This window comes from Oncorhynchus nerka, linkage group LG2 (assembly GCF_034236695.1).
Source record: "Oncorhynchus nerka isolate Pitt River linkage group LG2, Oner_Uvic_2.0, whole genome shotgun sequence".
Taxonomy (NCBI): domain Eukaryota; kingdom Metazoa; phylum Chordata; class Actinopteri; order Salmoniformes; family Salmonidae; genus Oncorhynchus; species Oncorhynchus nerka.
Window position 1 is genome coordinate 90,274,886 of NC_088397.1, and position 19,886 is coordinate 90,294,771.

A 19,886-nucleotide genomic window follows, 5' to 3' on the forward strand; every position below is an offset into this window, starting at 1 on the left:
GTTGTTGTACAGGGTCAGTCATAGTAGTATGAGAGGTGTTGTTGTACAGGGTCGTAGTAGTATGATAGGTGTTGTTGTACAGGGTCAGTCATAGTAGTATGATAGGTGTTGTTGTACAGGGTCAGTCATAGTAGTATGATAGGTGTTGTTGTACAGGGTCGTAGTAGTATGATAGGTGTTGTTGTACAGGGTCAGTCATAGTAGTATGATAGGTGTTGTTGTACAGGGTCGTAGTAGTATGATAGGTGTTGTTTTACAGGGTCAGTCATAGTAGTATGAGAGGTGTTGTTGTACAGGGTCGTAGTAGTATGATAGGTGTTGTTGTACAGGGTCAGTCATAGTAGTATGATAGGTGTTGTTTTACAGGGTCAGTCATAGTAGTATGATATGTGTTGTTGTACAGGGTCAGTCATAGTAGTATGATATGTGTTGTTGTACAGGGTCAGTCATAGTAGTATGAGAGGTGTTGTTGTACAGGGTCAGTCATAGTAGTATGAGAGGTGTTGTTGTACAGGGTCAGTCATAGTAGTATGATAGGTGTTGTTGTACAGGGTCAGTCATAGTAGTATGAGAGGTGTTGTTGTACAGGGTCAGACATAGTAGTATGAGAGGTGTTGTTGTACAGGGTCAGTCATAGTAGTATGAGAGGTGTTGTTGTACAGGGTCAGTCATAGTAGTATGAGAGGTGTTGTTGTACAGGGTCAGACATAGTAGTATGAGAGGTGTTGTTGTACAGGGTCAGTCATAGTAGTATGAGAGGTGTTGTTGTACAGGGTCAGTCATAGTAGTATGAGAGGTGTTGTTGTACAGGGTCAGGCATAGTAGTATGAGAGGTGTTGTTGTACAGGGTCAGTCATAGTAGTATGAGAGGTGTTGTTGTACAGGGTCAGACATAGTAGTATGATAGGTGTTGTTGTACAGGGTCAGTCCTAGTAGTATGAGAGGTGTTGTTGTACAGGATCAGTCATAGTAGTATGAGAGGTGTTGTTGTACAGGGTCAGTCATAGTAGTATGAGAGGTGTTGTTGTACAGGGTCAGACATAGTAGTATGAGAGGTGTTGTTGTACAGGGTCAGTGATAGTAGTATGAGAGGTGTTGTTGTACAGGGTCGTAGTAGTATGATAGGTGTTGTTGTACAGGGTCAGTCATAGTAGTATGATAGGTGTTGTTGTACAGGGTCAGTCATAGTAGTATGATAGGTGTTGTTGTACAGGGTCAGTCATAGTAGTATGATAGGTGTTGTTGTACAGGGTCAGACATAGTAGTATGATAGGAGTTAAGTGCCTTGCTCACATAATTCAAACCAGCAATCTTTCAGTTACTGGCTACACTACCTGCCACCATTACCTTTCCTGCTTGCTCTTTGAGGTCTAGGCTGGGTTACTGTAAAAGATGATGAGGAGTCTTTCCTGCTTGCTCTTTGAGGTCTAGGCTGGGTTACTGTAAAAGATGATGAGGAGTCTTTCCTGCTTGCTCTTTCAGGTCTAGGCTGGGTTACTGTAAAAGATGATGAGGAGTCCTTCCTGCTTGCTCTTTCAGGTCTAGGCTGGGTTACTGTAAAAGATGATGAGGAGTCCTTCCTGCTTGCTCTTTGAGGTCTAGGCTGGGTTACTGGAAAAGATGATGAGGAGTCCTTCCTGCTTGCTCTTTGAGGTCTAGGCTGGGTTACTGTAAAAGATGATGAGGAGTCCTTCCTGCTTGCTCTTTGAGGTCTAGGCTGGGTTAATGTAAAAGATGATGAGGGGTCTTTCCTGCTTGCTCTTTGAGGTCTAGGCTGGGTTACTGTAAAAGATGATGAGGAGTCCTTCCTGCTTGCTCTTTGAGGTCTAGGCTGGGTTACTGGAAAAGCCTGTTATAAAAAACATATTTTATTAATGAACTCGATTGATTGATTTTGTGAACACTTACTGTCGACCTGTTTTTTGATCTTGAGTGTGACCGTCTCCCCGGCCATTTGTAGCAGGTGAATGGCCTCGCTGAGCGGCTTGCCCTTCAGACTGACACTGTTGATAGCCAGGATACGATCTCCCACATGGATGGCTCCGGTCCTACGGGAAAGACGACAGGTTAAATGGTGTCAGGGTCTCAGAGTAGGAAAGCTGATCCAGGATCATAATAATGTCTTTTAGATCATGATGAATAAGATTATATAGAAAGGGGGGAACCTGATTCTAGATCAGTATAAATTATTATGGGTCCTGGAATGTTGACAAATAGCTAAAGTGGGACCAGCCAGGTCGTTTTTCATGATAACGTGACCTGACCAGGAAAATCTCTAGTCAGGAAATACTTGGTGGGAAAACTCCAGGCCCTAATTGATGGAGATGGTAAATTAGAGCGGATTTATTTGATGGCAGTACTGTAGTATAATTGTGCCTATAAGATGGATCATGATGATTTGTCATGGCCTCGTGTTTAACCCATCCAACATACCTAATGATTTAATGTAATCAATTATTTTCATAGGTACAATTCCTTTACTAAAAGAGATCCTGTTTATATAACAGCCGTAAACATGCAGAATAGCTCTGCCCGTTAAGTTGACCCAAAAGTCCCACTCTGGTAGAAATGAAAACAGATTCCCTTATCTGGTTAGATATACACAAACATATGAGTCAAGATGTGAGCGTGTGCCAATGAGTCACAAGCTGCAGGAACAGCGATCATGATCGAGGTCAAACAATGATAAGCCTCTGTCTGTCTGTCCCGTGTCTGTCTGTCTGTCTGTCTGTCTGTCTGTCTGTCTGTGATCTCTGACGAGGCGATACGATAGAGCCTCCACTCTGTTGATGCTATAAACAGACCTGGGTTAAAGAAGTATTTGTTTTCTATCAAATATTTAGAGTGTTGGATTCAGGACGCTTTGGGGTTTGCACTTTTGGGGACTATTCTATTGGTTACATTGCACCAGAAAAGCTCAATCAAGTGCGGCTAAAGTATGAAATATTTCAAAATACTATTTGAAACCAGGTCTACACAAAAAACAGGACAAATAATATAAATAAACTTAAATGCATGTTGATCAAAATGTACATAAGCTAGCGGCATGGGACTGGTGTTGACCTGGGTTCAAATAGTATTTGAAATAATTTCAAATACTTTTATCTGGGCTTGTTTGAGCTTGGCTGATGCAATGGAACCAATAGAATTGTGGCAAAACTGTAAACCCCGCCCATCTGGCACTCCAGGCAGGCTAAAGCAAACACTAATACATTTTGAATACTATTTGAACCCTAGTCTGTGATTGGTGGTCTGTATGAGAACAGAATGCTATGAGCAGTGTAGAAGGGAATCAGATGGTCTCTCATGGAGACTGAAAGGCTTTCTTCAGTTCACATGTTAGAGGAGTACATAGGCCATGTGTCGTAGGCACGCATGCACACACACAGACACAGACACAGACACACAGACAGACAGACAGACACAGACAGACACACACACACACACACACACACACACACACACACACACACACACACACACACACACACACACACACACACACACACACACACACACACACACACACACACACACACACACACACACACACACACACACACACACTGTGGTTGGTGGGCGTTAAAAGTTCATTCCTTTTCAATCTATTAAAAGACGAGAGGTTGTGATCTCTGGCTGCGTGGGAGATAGGGGGGACAGAGGGGGAGAGCTTGAATTGAATTGTATTGAGAGAAGTTAGAGAGGTTAAGAAAAAGAGAGATTAAGAGAGATATTAAAAGAGAGAGAGAGAGAGAGAGAGGTTAAGAGAAAGAGAGATTGAGAGGTTAAGAGAGAGAGAGTGAGAGAGAGAGGTTGAGAGAGAGGGGGAGAGATGGGGAGGTTAAGAGAGAGAGTTTAAGAGAGAGAGAGTTTAAGAGAGAGAGAGAGAGAGAGGTTGAGAGAGAGAGGTTGAGAGAGAGGTTGAGAGAGAGAGGTTGAGAGAGAGAGGTTGAGAGAGAGAGAGAGAGAGAGAGAGAGAGAGAGAGAGAGATTAAGAGAGAGAGAGAGGGGGGGCAGAAGGAGGGAGGAGGGGGATGTAGTGTGTTCTGACTCCATAAGGTAGAGAGGGGTGCAGAGGGCCAGGGCTTGCATGGCCAGCCCCACAAAGGGCCCTTGACCGTGGGGCTAGAGTTGACCTGTATGCCTCTTGCCGACCCTGTGTCTCTTTCACAAATACTATTTCCTTCCCACTCCTTTCTGAAAATGTATTTGAGAAGAAGGTCTTGAGAACACCAGGGTCAGAGGACGGGTTGACTCTAGCCCCACAGTCAGGAGCCTTTGTGGGGCAGGCCCCAGCCAGGGAAGCAAGATCCCAGGGTCCACTGTCTCACCTCTCAGCCAGGCCCGCTTGGTGAGGTTGGAGATGAAACGCTGGCCCCTGTCCCTTTGTCCTTCTGTCCCCTCTGTCCTCTCTGTCCCCACTGCCCCCCTGGCCCTGTCTGTCTCACCTCTCAGCCAGGCCCCTCTTGGTGAGGCCAGAGATAACGATCGGGTCAAATGGCTCCTCTGTTCCTGAGATGGTTATGCCCAGGGGGCCTCCATATCTCTTCAGCTCCACCGTATAGATGATAGAACCAGACGTCTCCTGTTCATCTAGGGGGGAGGTAAGAGAGAGGGAGAGGGAAGAGAGGGAGGGAGGAGAGACCATTAGAGAGAGGGGGGGCGGGGGTGACTTCAGGGTTTACAGGAAATCAGAGAGAAAGAAAGAGAGTGAGAGACAGAGAAAGTGAGAGGAAGGAAGGAAAGAGAGAGAGATATAAAGAAAGTAAGAAAGGGAGGGAGGGAGAGAGAGATACTTCATATATATAGAGGGAGAGAGAGAGAGGGGGGGGGATTCAGGGCATAGCTACACTTTAAGGTAATCACACAGCTCCCTAGACATACTAAAAATCCAGAATTCACAGGCAGGCAGAAAGCAATACAATTTCAATAATGTCTGACGGATGGGCTGTTCATCCTCCACACAGTATAAGAAATGCACAGAGGAAATGAAAATGGTCCTTTTATAATGTACCCGTGATGGCTTTATTCTTAGAATTAGGACATGTGTGAAACGCGTCTGCAGATCCCAGCAATGGAGATAAAGGAGGGAGAGAAAAGGCTCGGAGGAAAACAGAGGAGAGGAAGACAACTGAGTCATCTGCTGCTACAGGAAATGCTTCTATGCTTTCATATCAGACAGCAAAGCTATAAACCTATCCACTATTTACAGAACTGCATCTGATTAAACATATCTGCTATTTATAGAGCTGCATCTGATATTTGGTAGAGAGTATGAACTATATAACACAATAGGTCACTAGTATTTAATCGTGCCATTTGGGTGTCTAAAACACTACAATACTGGTGGGTGATAGCTTGTTGAATCAGGATTGCGTTTGGCAGAAGAAGAACATGGTTGTGGCTATTTGTAGACAATACTGCCACTGTGTGGTGAAGTCTGGTACTGAAGGAGTTTTTCTTTGCCACTGTGCTTCTGCTTCTGTTTATTATTTTGGATCTGATTGATTGAGTCATCAGTATTTATATATGTCTTCTCTATATACCATACTCCTGTTACATACACTACTTCCTAACTGCCTCCCAGCCAGGCTCCAAGCAGGCTCACCTGAGTTGTCCTCGTCCTTGCGGATTTTGAGTTTGACCAGGTCCTCTGCCTGTTGTAGGATCTGACAGGCGTCTTCCATGGAACAGTTCTCCAGTCTGATGTTGTCTATGGCCAGCAGCTTGTCACCTGGCTCCAGGGTACCAGTCCTGGGTAGAGGGAGAGAGGGAGAGAGAGAGAGCGAGGGGAGAGAGAGAGAGAAAGAGGGGGAGAGAGAGAGAGAAATAGGGAGAGAGAGGGAGAGAGTTATAGGGAGAGAGAGAGAGAGAGAGAGAGAGAGAGAGAGAGAGAGAGAGAGAGAGAGAGGGAGGGGGAGAAAGAGAGAGAGAGAGAGAGAGAGAGGGAGGGAGAGAGAGAGAGAGAGAGAGAGAGAACATCTTCACTATCTCATCCTGGAATATCCAAGGCCTGAGGTCATCTGCCTTTGGCCTAAAGAGCAAGAACCTGGACTTCACCAAATACATTTGAAATTCATCCAACAAGAAACATGATATAGAGGAGACGGACCCACTGGTTGCCCTCTAGGTTACAGAGAGCCATCCACCAAACTACTAGGTGTGAAACAGGGAAGGGCCTCAGGGGGTATGTTAATTTGGTATAGAGCAGATCTAACTCGCTCTATTAAGTTAATCAAAACAGGAACGCGTTACATCTGGCTTTGAAATTCAAAAAGGAAATGTTGACATCTACCTGGAAGTGACATCATTCCCTCCCCCATATGCCCCTCTAGACACACATATGACAACATAACCACACCTATGACAACCTAACCAACAAAAACGGGTCACAACTCCTGCAGCTCTGTGGCATATTGGGTAGGTACACTGAACAAAAATATAAACGTCAAATGCAACAGTTTCAACGTTTTTACTGAATTTCAGTTCATATCAGGAAATCAGTCAATTGAAATAAATAAATTAGGCCCTAATGTATGGATTTCTGTTGGTCACAGATACCTTTAAAAAAGGTAGGGGTGTGGATCAGGAAACCAGTGTGTATCTGGTGTGACCACGTTTTGCCTCTTGCAGTGCGACACATCTCTTTCACATAGAGTTGATCAGGCTATTGATTGTGGCCTGTGGAATGCTGTCCCACTCCTCTTCAATGGCTGTGAGAAGTTCCTCGATATTTGGGGGAATTGGAACATGCTGTTGTACATGTTGATCCAGAGCATCCAAAACGTGCTCAATGGGTGACATGTCTGGTGAGTATGCAGGCCATGGAAGAACTGGGACATTTTCAGCTTCCAGGAATTGTGTACAGATCCTTGCGACATGGGGTCATGCATTATCATGTTGAAACATGAGGTGATGGAGGTGGATGAATGGCACAACAATGAGCCCTAGGATCTCGTCACGATTTCTCTGCACATTCAAATTGTCATCGGTAAAATGCAATTGAGTTTGTTGTCCGTAGCTTATACCTGCCAACACCATAACGTCACCACCACCATGGGGCACTCTGTTCACAACGTTGACATCAGCAACCCACTCTCAGACATGATGCCATAACGCTCTCTGTCATCTACCCGGTAAAACCAGGATTCATCCATAAAGCGCACACTTCTCCAGTGTGCCAGTGGACATTGAAGGTGAGCATTTGCCCACTGAAGTTGGTTACGAGACCGAACTGCAGTCAGGTCAAGACCCTGGCGAGGTCAACGAGCACGCAGATGTGCTTCCTGAGACAGTTTCTGACAGTTTGGGCAGAAATGATTTGGTTGTGCAAACCAACAGTTTCACCAGCTGTCTGGATGGCTGATCTCAGACAACCCTGCAGGTGAAGAAGTTGGATGTGGAGGTTCTGTGCATGCGTGGTTACACGTGGTCTTCGGTTATGAGGCTGGTTGGACGTACTGCCAAAGTTTCTAAAATGACATTGGAGGTGGCTTATGGTAGAGAAATTAATATTCAATTCTCTGGCAACAGCTTTGGTGGACATTCCTGCAGTCAGCATGCCAATCAATTGCACACTCCCTCAAAACTTGAGACATCTGTGGCATTGTGTTGTGTGATAAAACGGCACATTTTAGAGTGACCTTTAATTGTCCCCAGCACAAGGTGCAGCTGTGTAATTATCATGCTGTTAAATCAGCTTCTTGATATGCCACACATGTCAGGTGGATGGATTATCTTGGCAAAGGATAAATTATTATATGCTCACCAATGCTCATTAATTAACAGGGATGTAAACAAATTTGTGTACACAATTTGAGAGAAATACGATGTTGTGGATCTTTTATTTCAGCTCATGAAATATGGGACCAACCCGTTTATATTTTTGTTTTCGTGTATATAATGGTAGGCTTTGAGGGGACTCCTACAGTAGGTACACCAATAGCTCATCTCTAGCCAGTAGTACTGTAGACTACATTATCACCGACTTCAACCCAGAGTCTCTCAGAGAGCGTTCACATTCAGGCCACTGACGCCACTATCATATCCCAGAAAAATCACACTCTACTTGAACAGAGTAATAATCAACCATGAGACATCGAAGCCCAACAAACTGCATACTATTAACAAATGCTATAGATGGAAGGAAGGTAGTGTAGACACCTACCAGAAAACTATTGGCCAACAACAAATTAGACAACTTTACCTCTGCTCTCATCCTTCTAGACCTATCGGCTGCCTTCGATACTGTGAACCATCAGATCCTCCTCTCCACCCTCTCCGAGTTGGGCATCTCCGGCGCGGCCCACGCTTGGATTACGTCCTACCTGACAGGTCGCTCCTACCAGGTGGCGTGGCGAGAATCTGTCTCCTCACCACGTGCTCTCACCACTGGTGTCCCCCAGGGCTCTGTTCTAGGCCCTCTCCTATTCTCGCTATACACCAAGTCACTTGGCTCTGTCATAACCTCACATGGCCTCTCCTATCATTGCTATGCAGACGACACACAATTAATCTTCTCCTTTCCCCCTTCTGATGACCAGGTGGCGAATCGCATCTCTGCATGTCTGGCAGACATATCAGTGTGGATGACGGATCACCACCTCAAGCTGAACCTCGGCAAGACGGAGCTGCTCTTCCTCCCGGGAAGGACTGCCCGTTCCATGATCTCGCCATCACGGTTGACAACTCCATTGTGTCCTCCTCCCAGAGCGCTAAGAACCTTGGCGTGATCCTGGACAACACCCTGTCGTTCTCAAATAACATCAAGGCGGTGGCCCGTTCCTGTAGGTTCATGCTCTACAACATCCGCAGAGTACGACCCTGCCTCACACAGGAAGCGGCGCAGGTCCTAATCCAGGCACTTGTCATCTCCCGTCTGGATTACTGCAACTCGCTGTTGGCTGGGCTCCCTGCCTGTGCCATTAAACCCCTACAACTCATCCAGAACGCCGCAGCCCGTCTGGTGTTCAACCTTCCCAAGTTCTCTCACGTCACCCCGCTCCTCTGCTCTCTCCACTGGCTTCCAGTTGAAGCTCGCATCCGCTACAAGACCATGGTGCTTGCCTACGGAGCTGTGAGGGGAACGGCACCTCAGTACCTCCAGGCTCTGATCAGGCCCTACACCCAAACAAGGGCACTGCGTTCATCCACCTCTGGCCTGCTCGCCTCCCTACCACTGAGGAAGTACAGTTCCCGCTCAGCCCAGTCAAAACTGTTCGCTGCTCTGGCCCCCCAATGGTGGAACAAACTCCCTCACGACGCCAGGACAGCGGAGTCAATCACCACCTTCCGGAGACACCTGAAACCCCACCTCTTTAAGGAATACCTAGGATAGGATAAAGTAATCCTTCTCACCTCCCCCCCTTAAAAGATTTAGATGCACTATTGTAAAGTGGCTGTTCCACTGGATGTCATAAGGTGAATGCACCAATTTGTAAGTCGCTCTGGATAAGAGCGTCTGCTAAATGACTTAAATGTAAATGTAAATGTACTAGACAACAAAATGTTTTCCTGCAATAGTGAAGGTGTAAACTTAGCAGTAGGAAGCCTGAACAGTATAGTTCACCCATTAGCTAACATATCAAAAGTCAATTCCATCAGAAAACCTAAGAAAATTAACAACAATGACTAATGATTTGATGAAGAACGCAAAAAACCTAAGAACGAAATTGAGAAACCTGTCCAACCACAAACATAGAGACCCAGAAAACCTGAGCCTACTCCTTCACTATGGTGAATCACTGAAACAATGCAGAAATACACTACGGAAAAAGAAGGAACAGCACGTCAGAAATCAGCTCAATGTAATTGAAGAATCCATAGAAAATTGGAAAACACTAAACAAACAACAACACAAAGAATTATCTATCCAAAATGGAGATGTATGGGTAAACCACTTCTCCAATCTTTTTGGCTCTATAATAAAGAATAAAGAGCAAAAACATGTACATGATCAAATACAAATCTTTGAATGAACTATTAAAGACTACCAGAACCCACTGGATTCTCCAATTAAATTCAATAAAATATATGACAAAATACAAACACACCAACCCCAAAAAGCCTGTGGATTTGACGGGATCCTAAATTATTAAATATACAGACCACAATTTCCCATTGGCTATACTTAAACTCTTTAACATCAGCCTCAGCTCTGGCATCTTCCCCAATATTTGGAACCAAGGACTTGTGGAGACTCCAATAACTACCGGGAGATATGCACCAACAGCAACCTTTGGAAAATCCTCTGCATTATCATTAACATCAGACTCGTACATTTCCTCAGCATTTTTTAAATTTTATTTGACAGTGAAGCTAAGAGGTCAAATACGTATATATGTTAAAGTATATATGTTTCTACTGCCAAGTTTACACCTTCACTAATGAATTAATAATACTAATAATTACAGTGAACAGTCTCTCTCTGTAGGAGAACAACGTGAAGCGTCACAAGCTCAAACAATTGAACCCAAGTCATTAGTGTGTGGCCTGAAGCCACCCATACCGACCGTACCTGTGAGCCATACTGCCTTTCTTTATGTCTGAGATGATTAGAGGCTCTCCAGACTTCTTACTGGCTGTCAGGGAGGAGAGGTAACAGTGTTAGTATTTTATACAGCCTGTACTTTTGTCATTAATTCATGATTTTACAGAAAATAATTATTGTTATTGTTTAAAGGAAAAAGTGAGATTCAATTAAACAGCCGGAAGCGGTTGGTGTTTTTTCAACAGACATAAGATGAAAGACTGCATAATGTGGTGGGGGAACTCTAGTGGCATTACACTTTCAAATAAATAACCTCATTAAGACTTCATTTCCTCTGACATGTACTGTTCATGGCTGGGTTTATAAGGGTTATGTACTGGGTTTACAAGGGTTATGTACTGGGTTTACATGGGTTATGTACTGGGTTTACATGGGTTATGTACTGGGTTTATGTACTGGGTTTACGAAGGTTATGTACTGTACATTGCTGGCATTATAGAGGTTATGTACTGGGGTTACAGGGGTTATATACTGGGTTTACAAGGGTTATGTACTGTTCATGGCTGGGTTTATAAGGGTTATGTACTGGGTTTACAAGGGTTATGTACTGGGTTTACATGGGTTATGTATTGGGTTTATGTACTGGGCTTACAAGGGTTATGTATTGTTCATGGCTGGGTTTATAAGGGTTATGTACTGGGTTTACAAGGGTTATGTACTGGGTTTACAAGGGTTATGTACTGGGTTTACATGGGTTATGTATTGGGTTTATGTACTGGGCTTACAAGGGTTATACACTGTTCATGGCTGGGTTTATAAGGGTTATGTACTGGGTTTACAAGGGTTATGTACTGGGTTTACATGGGTTATGTACTGGGTTTACATGGGTTATGTATTGGGTTTATGTACTGGGCTTACAAGGGCTATGTACTGGGTTTACAAGGGCTATGTACTGGGTTTACAAGGGTTATGTACTGGGTTTACAAGGGTTATGTACTGTACATGGCTGGGTTTATAAGGGTTATGTACTGTACATGGCTGGCATTATAGGCGTTATGTACTGGGTTTACAAGGGTTATGTACTTCGTTTATGTACTGGGCTTACAAGGGTTATGTACTGTTCATGGCTGGGTTTATAAGGGTTATGTACTGGGTTTACAAAAGTTATGTACTGTACATTGCTGGGTTTATAAGGGCTATGTACTGGGTTACAAGGGTTATGTACTGGGTTTACATGGGTTATGTACTGGGTTTACAAGGGTTATGTACTGGGTTTACAAGGGTTATGTACTGGGTTTACAAGGGTTATGCACTGTACATGGCTGGGTTTATAAGGGTTATGTACTGTACATGGCTGGCATTATAGGCGTTATGTACTGGGTTTACAAGGGTTATGTACTTGGTTTACAAGGGTTATATACTGGGTTTACAAGGGTTATGTCCTTGGTTTACAAGGGTTATGTACTGTACATGGCTGGCATTATATGCGTTATGTCCTGGGTTTACAAGGGTTATGTACTGGGTTTACAAGGGTTATGTACTGTACATGGCTGGGTTTACAAGGGTTATGTACTGGGTTTACAAGGGTTATGTACTGGGTTTACAAGGGTTATGTACTGGGTTTACAAGGGTTATGTACTGGGTTTACAAGGGTTATGTACTGTACATGGCTGGGTTTATAAGGGTTATGTACTGGGTTTACACGGGTTATGTACTATACATGGCTGTCTTTATTAAGGGTTATGTAGGGTGCATGGCTGGCTTTATTAAGGGTTATGTAGGGTGCATGGCTGGCTTTATTAAGGGTTATGTAGGGTGCATGGCCATCTTTATTAAGGGTTATGTAGGGTGCATGGCTGTCTTTATTAAGGGTTATGTAGGGTGCATGGCTGTCTTTATTAAGGGTTATGTAGGGTGCATGGCTGTCTTTATTAAGGGTTATGTAGGGTGCATGGCTGTCTTTATTAAGGGTTATGTAGGGTACATGGCCGTCTTTATTAAGGGTTATGTAGGGTGCATGGCCGTCTTTATTAAGGGTTATGTAGGGTGCATGGCTGTCTTTATTATGTAGGGTGCATGGCTGTCTTTATTAAAGGGTTATGTAGGGTGCATGGACGTCTTTATTAAGGGTTATGTAGGCTGCATGGCTGTCTTTATTAAGGGTTATGTAGGGTGCATGGCCGTCTTTATTAAGGGTTATGTAGGGTGCATGGCTGTCTTTATTAAGGGTTATGGAGGGTACATGGCTGTCTTTATTAAGGGTTATTTAGGGTGCATGGCCGTCTTTATTAAGGGTTATGTAGGGTGCATGGCTGTCTTTATTAAGGGTTATGTAGGGTGCATGGCCGTCTTTATTAAGGGTTATGTAGGGTGCATGGCTGGCTTTATTAAGGGTTATGTAGGGTGCATGGCCGTCTTTATTAAGGGTTATGTAGGGTGCATGGCTGTCTTTATTAAGGGTTATGTAGGGTGCATGGCCGTCTTTATTAAGGGTTATGTAGGCTGCATGGCTGTCTTTATTAAGGGTTATGTAGGCTGCATGGCTGTCTTTATTAAGGGTTATGTAGGGTGCATGGCTGGCTTTATTAAGGGTTATGTAGGGTGCATGGCTGTCTTTATTAAGGGTTATGTAGGGTGCATGGCTGGCTTTTTTAATGGGCAGCAGAAGGAGAGCCAGAGAATAGAGTAATGGAGTGATACGTCAGCTCTCTAAAGTCAACAACCCTTCAGCTAGCTGCTTGGGAGAAAATTCTTTGTATAAACAGAATTGTATAGGAGCTGGGTATTTTCCCAAGGTCATGTAATGAGATTTCACAGGCAGTTTTCCGTAGGCAGAGGGAGAATGAAGAGGGTTACGTCCCAAATGACACCCCATTAAGAGATAAGCCCTGGTCAAAAATAATGCACTATATAGGCAATAGGGTGCCATTAATTTGGGACACAGCCTATGAGTAGTGGTGGGTGTTCTAGAGAGCTTTAAAATAAACTCACAACCATGAGAAACAAGATAAATAGTTTAGACGGACTGTCCATGAGGAGGATAGATCATTTAGACATGATGGTAGAGGAAGTGTGTGTGTGTGTGTGTGTGTGTGTGTGTGTGTGTGTGTGTGCGTGTGTGTTTGTGTGTGTGCGTGCGTGCATGTGTGTGTGTACGTGCATACTAAGTCTTACCACTGATAGTGATGCCCAGCTCCACCCCTCTCTTCTTAGGCAGCTTCACATGGAATGTTCCACTACTGGGCACAACAGACTCTAAACACACAGAGAGGAGAAAACACACTCACGTGCACACACACACACACACACACACACACACACACACACACACACACACACACACACACACACACACACACACACACACACACATCAGAGATTATACTGTATCTGGCTAAACATTGCAAGAAAAGTTATTACAGTAGATGACATAAAATGCATCCCAAATGGCACCCTTTTCCCTATTTAGAGTCCATAGAACTCTGGTCTAAAGTAGTCCCCTATGTAGAGTCCATAGAACTGGTCTAGAGTAGTGTCCTATGTAGAGTCCATAGAACTGGTCTAAAGTAGTATCCTATGTAGAGTCCATAGAACTCTGGTCTAAAGTAGTCCCCTATGTAGAGTCCATAGAACTGGTCTAAAGTACTGTCCTATGTAGAGTCCATAGAACTGGTCTAAAGTAGTCCCCTATGTAGAGTCCATAGAACTGGTCTAAAGTAGTCCCCTATGTAGAGTCCATAGAACTCTGGTCTAAAGTAGTGTCCTATGTAGAGTCCATAGAACTCTGGTCTAAAGTAGTCCCCTATGTAGAGTCCATAGAACTGGTCTAAAGTAGTCCCCTATGTAGAGTCCATAGAACTGGTCTAAAGTAGTCCCCTATGTAGAGTCCATAGAACTCTGGTCTAAAGTAGTCCCCAATGTAGAGTCCATAGAACTGGTCTAAAGTAGTCCCCTATGTAGAGTCCATAGAACTCTGGTCTAAAGTATTCCCCTATGTAGAGTCCATAGAACTGGTCTAAAGTAGTCCCCTATGTAGAGTCCATAGAACTGGTCTAAAGTATTCCCCTATGTAGAGTCCATAGAACTGGTCTAAAGTAGTGTCCTATGTAGAGTCTGTCGTGGAAGAATCAGAATTTGTTGGTAACATATGTAAGATGTTTTATATTCATCAAATGTGTAAGTTACTTCTCATCAGAATGGTATTTTTGTATAATACTGTGGCGGGGTTGCAGTTATCTGTTCTATGTCAAAACTAAGTCGCATGGGCCGCTGAGAGGGGAGAGGTCAAAGTGTCATCATGTGTAAACATATCTTTTGCTCCACAATGTCTGTGTGCCAGTCAGTGTGTCTCTGTGATCTTGTCCAGGTTTGGTTGTATTTAGAATTGGTTGTATCTAAATTACAATTTGATATATGCCTGTTGATATGGAGGATTGGTTTATGGTTCTGAGGTTGAGAGAGGAGACAAAGCTGAACAATGAATTATGCCGATGCTGTCTTATCCTGTGTATCTTTGCTATAAAGGATCCCATTTGCCATTGTGTTGGGACTCTCAACTTTTCATTAGAGATACTGAACTGTTGAAAGTCAAAGGCTATTGCAATGTGGAAGGGGCTCTCAGAGAATTCATTGAGAGACACTGAATTACCTGAGAGTCACAGGATTGTGATAGAGCTGATATAATTAAAGATGGACTTTGATAACTAAATCAGACTTGTGTGTGTGGTTTGCTCCCATGATTTGGTAAATAGAGGAAACGACGAGTCCATAGAACTGGTCTAAAGTAGTCCCCTATGTAGAGTCCATAGATCTCTGGTCTAAAGTAGTGTCCTATGTAAAGTCCATAGAACTCTGGTCTAAAGTAGTCCGCTATGTAGAGTCCATAGAACTGGTCTAAAGTAGTGCCGTATGTAGAGTCCATAGAACTGGTCTAAAGTAGTGTCCTATGTAGAGTCCATAGAACTCTGGTCTAAAGTAGTCCGCTATGTAGAGTCCATAGAACTGGTCTAAAGTAATGTCCTATGTAGAGTCCATAGAACTCTGGTCTAAAGTAGTCCCCTATGTAGAGTCCATAGAACTGGTCTAGAGTAGTGTCCTATGTAGAGTCCATAGAACTGGTCTAAAGTAGTATCCTATGTAGAGTCCATAGAACTCTGGTCTAAAGTAGTCCCCTATGTAGAGTCCATAGAACTGGTCTAAAGTACTGTCCTATGTAGAGTCCATAGAACTGGTCTAAAGTAGTCCCCTATGTAGAGTCCATAGAACTGGTCTAAAGTAGTCCCTATGTAGAGTCCATAGAACTCTGGTCTAAAGTAGTGTCCTATGTAGAGTCCATAGAACTCTGGTCTAAAGTAGTCCCCTATGTAGAGTCCATAGAACTGGTCTAAAGTAGTCCCCTATGTAGAGTCCATAGAACTGGTCTAAAGTAGTCCCCTATGTAGAGTCCATAGAACTCTGGTCTAAAGTAGTCCCCAATGTAGAGTCCATAGAACTGGTCTAAAGTAGTCCCCTATGTAGAGTCCATAGAACTCTGGTCTAAAGTATTCCCCTATGTAGAGTCCATAGAACTGGTCTAAAGTAGTCCCCTATGTAGAGTCCATAGAACTGGTCTAAAGTATTCCCCTATGTAGAGTCCATAGAACTGGTCTAAAGTAGTGTCCTATGTAGAGTCTGTCGTGGAAGAATCAGAATTTGTTGGTAACATATGTAAGATGTTTTATATTCATCAAATGTGTGTAAGTTACTTCTCATCAGAATGGTATTTTTGTATAATACTGTGGCGGGGTTGCAGTTATCTGTTCTATGTCAAAACTAAGTCGCATGGGCCGCTGAGAGGGGAGAGGTCAAAGTGTCATCATGTGTAAACATATCTTTTGCTCCACAATGTCTGTGTGCCAGTCAGTGTGTCTCTGTGATCTTGTCCAGGTTTGGTTGTATTTAGAATTGGTTGTATCTAAATTACAATTTGATATATGCCTGTTGATATGGAGGATTGGTTTATGGTTCTGAGGTTGAGAGAGGAGACAAAGCTGAACAATGAATTATGCCGATGCTGTCTTATCCTGTGTATCTTTGCTATAAAGGATCCCATTTGCCATTGTGTTGGGACTCTCAACTTTTCATTAGAGATACTGAACTGTTGAAAGTCAAAAGGCTATTGCAATGTGGAAGGGCTCTCAGAGAATTCATTGAGAGACACTGAATTACCTGAGAGTCACAGGATTGTGATAGAGCTGATATAATTAAAGATGGACTTTGATAACTAAATCAGACTTGTGTGTGTGGTTTGCTCCCATGATTTGGTAAATAGAGGAAACGACGAGTCCATAGAACTGGTCTAAAGTAGTCCCTATGTAGAGTCCATAGATCTCTGGTCTAAAGTAGTGTCCTATGTAAAGTCCATAGAACTCTGGTCTAAAGTAGTCCGCTATGTAGAGTCCATAGAACTGGTCTAAAGTAGTGCCGTATGTAGAGTCCATAGAACTGGTCTAAAGTAGTGTCCTATGTAGAGTCCATAGAACTCTGGTCTAAAGTAGTCCGCTATGTAGAGTCCATAGAACTGGTCTAAAGTAATGTCCTATGTAGAGTCCATAGAACTCTGGTCTAAAGTAGTCCCCTATGTAGAGTCCATAGAACTGGTCTAGAGTAGTGTCCTATGTAGAGTCCATAGAACTGGTCTAAAGTAGTATCCTATGTAGAGTCCATAGAACTCTGGTCTAAAGTAGTCCCCTATGTAGAGTCCATAGAACTGGTCTAAAGTACTGTCCTATGTAGAGTCCATAGAACTGGTCTAAAGTAGTCCCCTATGTAGAGTCCATAGAACTGGTCTAAAGTAGTCCCCTATGTAGAGTCCATAGAACTCTGGTCTAAAGTAGTGTCCTATGTAGAGTCCATAGAACTCTGGTCTAAAGTAGTCCCCTATGTAGAGTCCATAGAACTGGTCTAAAGTAGTCCCTATGTAGAGTCCATAGAACTGGTCTAAAGTAGTCCCCTATGTAGAGTCCATAGAACTCTGGTCTAAAGTAGTCCCCAATGTAGAGTCCATAGAACTGGTCTAAAGTAGTCCCCTATGTAGAGTCCATAGAACTCTGGTCTAAAGTATTCCCCTATGTAGAGTCCATAGAACTGGTCTAAAGTAGTCCCTATGTAGAGTCCATAGAACTGGTCTAAAGTATTCCCCTATGTAGAGTCCATAGAACTGGTCTAAAGTAGTGTCCTATGTAGAGTCTGTCGTGGAAGAATCAGAATTTGTTGGTAACATATGTAAGATGTTTTATATTCATCAAATGTGTGTAAGTTACTTCTCATCAGAATGGTATTTTTGTATAATACTGTGGCGGGGTTGCAGTTATCTGTTCTATGTCAAAACTAAGTCGCATGGGCCGCTGAGAGGGGAGAGGTCAAAGTGTCATCATGTGTAAACATATCTTTTGCTCCACAATGTCTGTGTGCCAGTCAGTGTGTCTCTGTGATCTTGTCCAGGTTTGGTTGTATTTAGAATTGGTTGTATCTAAATTACAATTTGATATATGCCTGTTGATATGGAGGATTGGTTTATGGTTCTGAGGTTGAGAGAGGAGACAAAGCTGAACAATGAATTATGCCGATGCTGTCTTATCCTGTGTATCTTTGCTATAAAGGATCCCATTTGCCATTGTGTTGGGACTCTCAACTTTTCATTAGAGATACTGAACTGTTGAAAGTCAAAAGGCTATTGCAATGTGGAAGGGGCTCTCAGAGAATTCATTGAGAGACACTGAATTACCTGAGAGTCACAGGATTGTGATAGAGCTGATATAATTAAAGATGGACTTTGATAACTAAATCAGACTTGTGTGTGTGGTTTGCTCCCATGATTTGGTAAATAGAGGAAACGACGAGTCCATAGAACTGGTCTAAAGTAGTCCCCTATGTAGAGTCCATAGATCTCTGGTCTAAAGTAGTGTCCTATGTAAAGTCCATAGAACTCTGGTCTAAAGTAGTCCGCTATGTAGAGTCCATAGAACTGGTCTAAAGTAGTGCCGTATGTAGAGTCCATAGAACTGGTCTAAAGTAGTGTCCTATGTAGAGTCCATAGAACTCTGGTCTAAAGTAGTCCGCTATGTAGAGTCCATAGAACTGGTCTAAAGTAATGTCCTATGTAGAGTCCATAGAACTCTGGTCTAAAGTAGTGTCCTATGCATAGAACTGGTCTAAAGTAGTGTCCTATGTAGAGTCCATAGATCTCTGGTCTAAAGTAGTGTCCTATGTAGAGTCCATAGAACTCTGGTCTAAAGTAGTGTCCTATGTAGAGTCCATAGAACTGGTCTAAAGTAATGTCCTATGTAGAGTCCATAGAACTCTGGTCTAAAGTAGTGTCCTATGCATATAACTGGTCTAAAGTAGTGTCCTATGTAGAGTCCATAGAACTGGTCTAAAGTAGTGTCCTATGTAGAGTCCATAGAACTGGTCTAAAGTAGTATGTTGGGAATAGGGTGCCATTTGGCATGCAGTCATAAGGTCCATCATCATCATCATCTGTATTGCATACTATCATATTATCCTACTATCATATTAACATACTAGCATACTATCGTACTATCATACTATCATATTAACATACTATCATACTATCATATTAACATACTATCATATTATTTTACTATCACATTAACATACTATCCTACTATCATATTAACATACTAGCATACTATCGTACTATCATACTATCATATTAACATACTATCATATTAACATACTATCATACTATCATATTTTCCTACTATCCTACAATCATATTTTCCTACTATCCTACAATCATATTATCATACTATCATATTTTCCTACTATCCTACAATCATATTATCCTACTATCGTATTATCCTACTATCATATTATCCTACTATCATATTTTCCTACTATCCTACAATCATATTATCCTACTATCCTAGTATCCTACTATAATACTATCCTACTATCCTAGTATCCTACTATAATACTATCCTACAATCATATTTTCCTACTATAATACTATCCTACTATCCTAGTATCCTACTATAATACTATCCTACTATCCTAGTATCCTACTATAATACTATCCTACTATCCTAGTATCCTACTATAATACTATCCTACTATCCTAGTATCCTACTATAATACTATCCTACTATCCTAGTATCCTACTATAATACTATCCTACTATCCTAGTATCCTACTATAATACTATCCTACTATCCTAGTATCCTACTATAATACTATCCTAGTATAATACTATCCTACTATCCTAGTATAATACTATCCTACTATCCTAGTATCCTACTATAATACTATCCTACTATCCTAGTATCCTACTATAATACTATCCTACTATCCTAGTATCCTACTATAATACTATCCTAGTATAATACTATCCTACTAT

General features: G+C 42.6%; 1 protein-coding gene across 1 annotated transcript in view; it reads right to left on the reverse strand.

The window, feature by feature from the left end:
• The window catches only part of grip2b (glutamate receptor interacting protein 2b), a 154,122-nt gene that overhangs the window by 65,674 nt on the left and 68,562 nt on the right, over nucleotides 1-19,886 (reverse strand). Inside the window, exons 14-18 of the mRNA XM_065021964.1 lie at nucleotides 13,664-13,744; nucleotides 10,517-10,580; nucleotides 5,609-5,754; nucleotides 4,449-4,593; nucleotides 1,909-2,048 (exon numbers count right to left, since the gene is read on the reverse strand). Of these exons, the coding sequence (XP_064878036.1) occupies nucleotides 1,909-2,048; nucleotides 4,449-4,593; nucleotides 5,609-5,754; nucleotides 10,517-10,580; nucleotides 13,664-13,744 (576 nt within the window). The remainder of the gene's footprint in view (nucleotides 1-1,908; nucleotides 2,049-4,448; nucleotides 4,594-5,608; nucleotides 5,755-10,516; nucleotides 10,581-13,663; nucleotides 13,745-19,886) is intronic.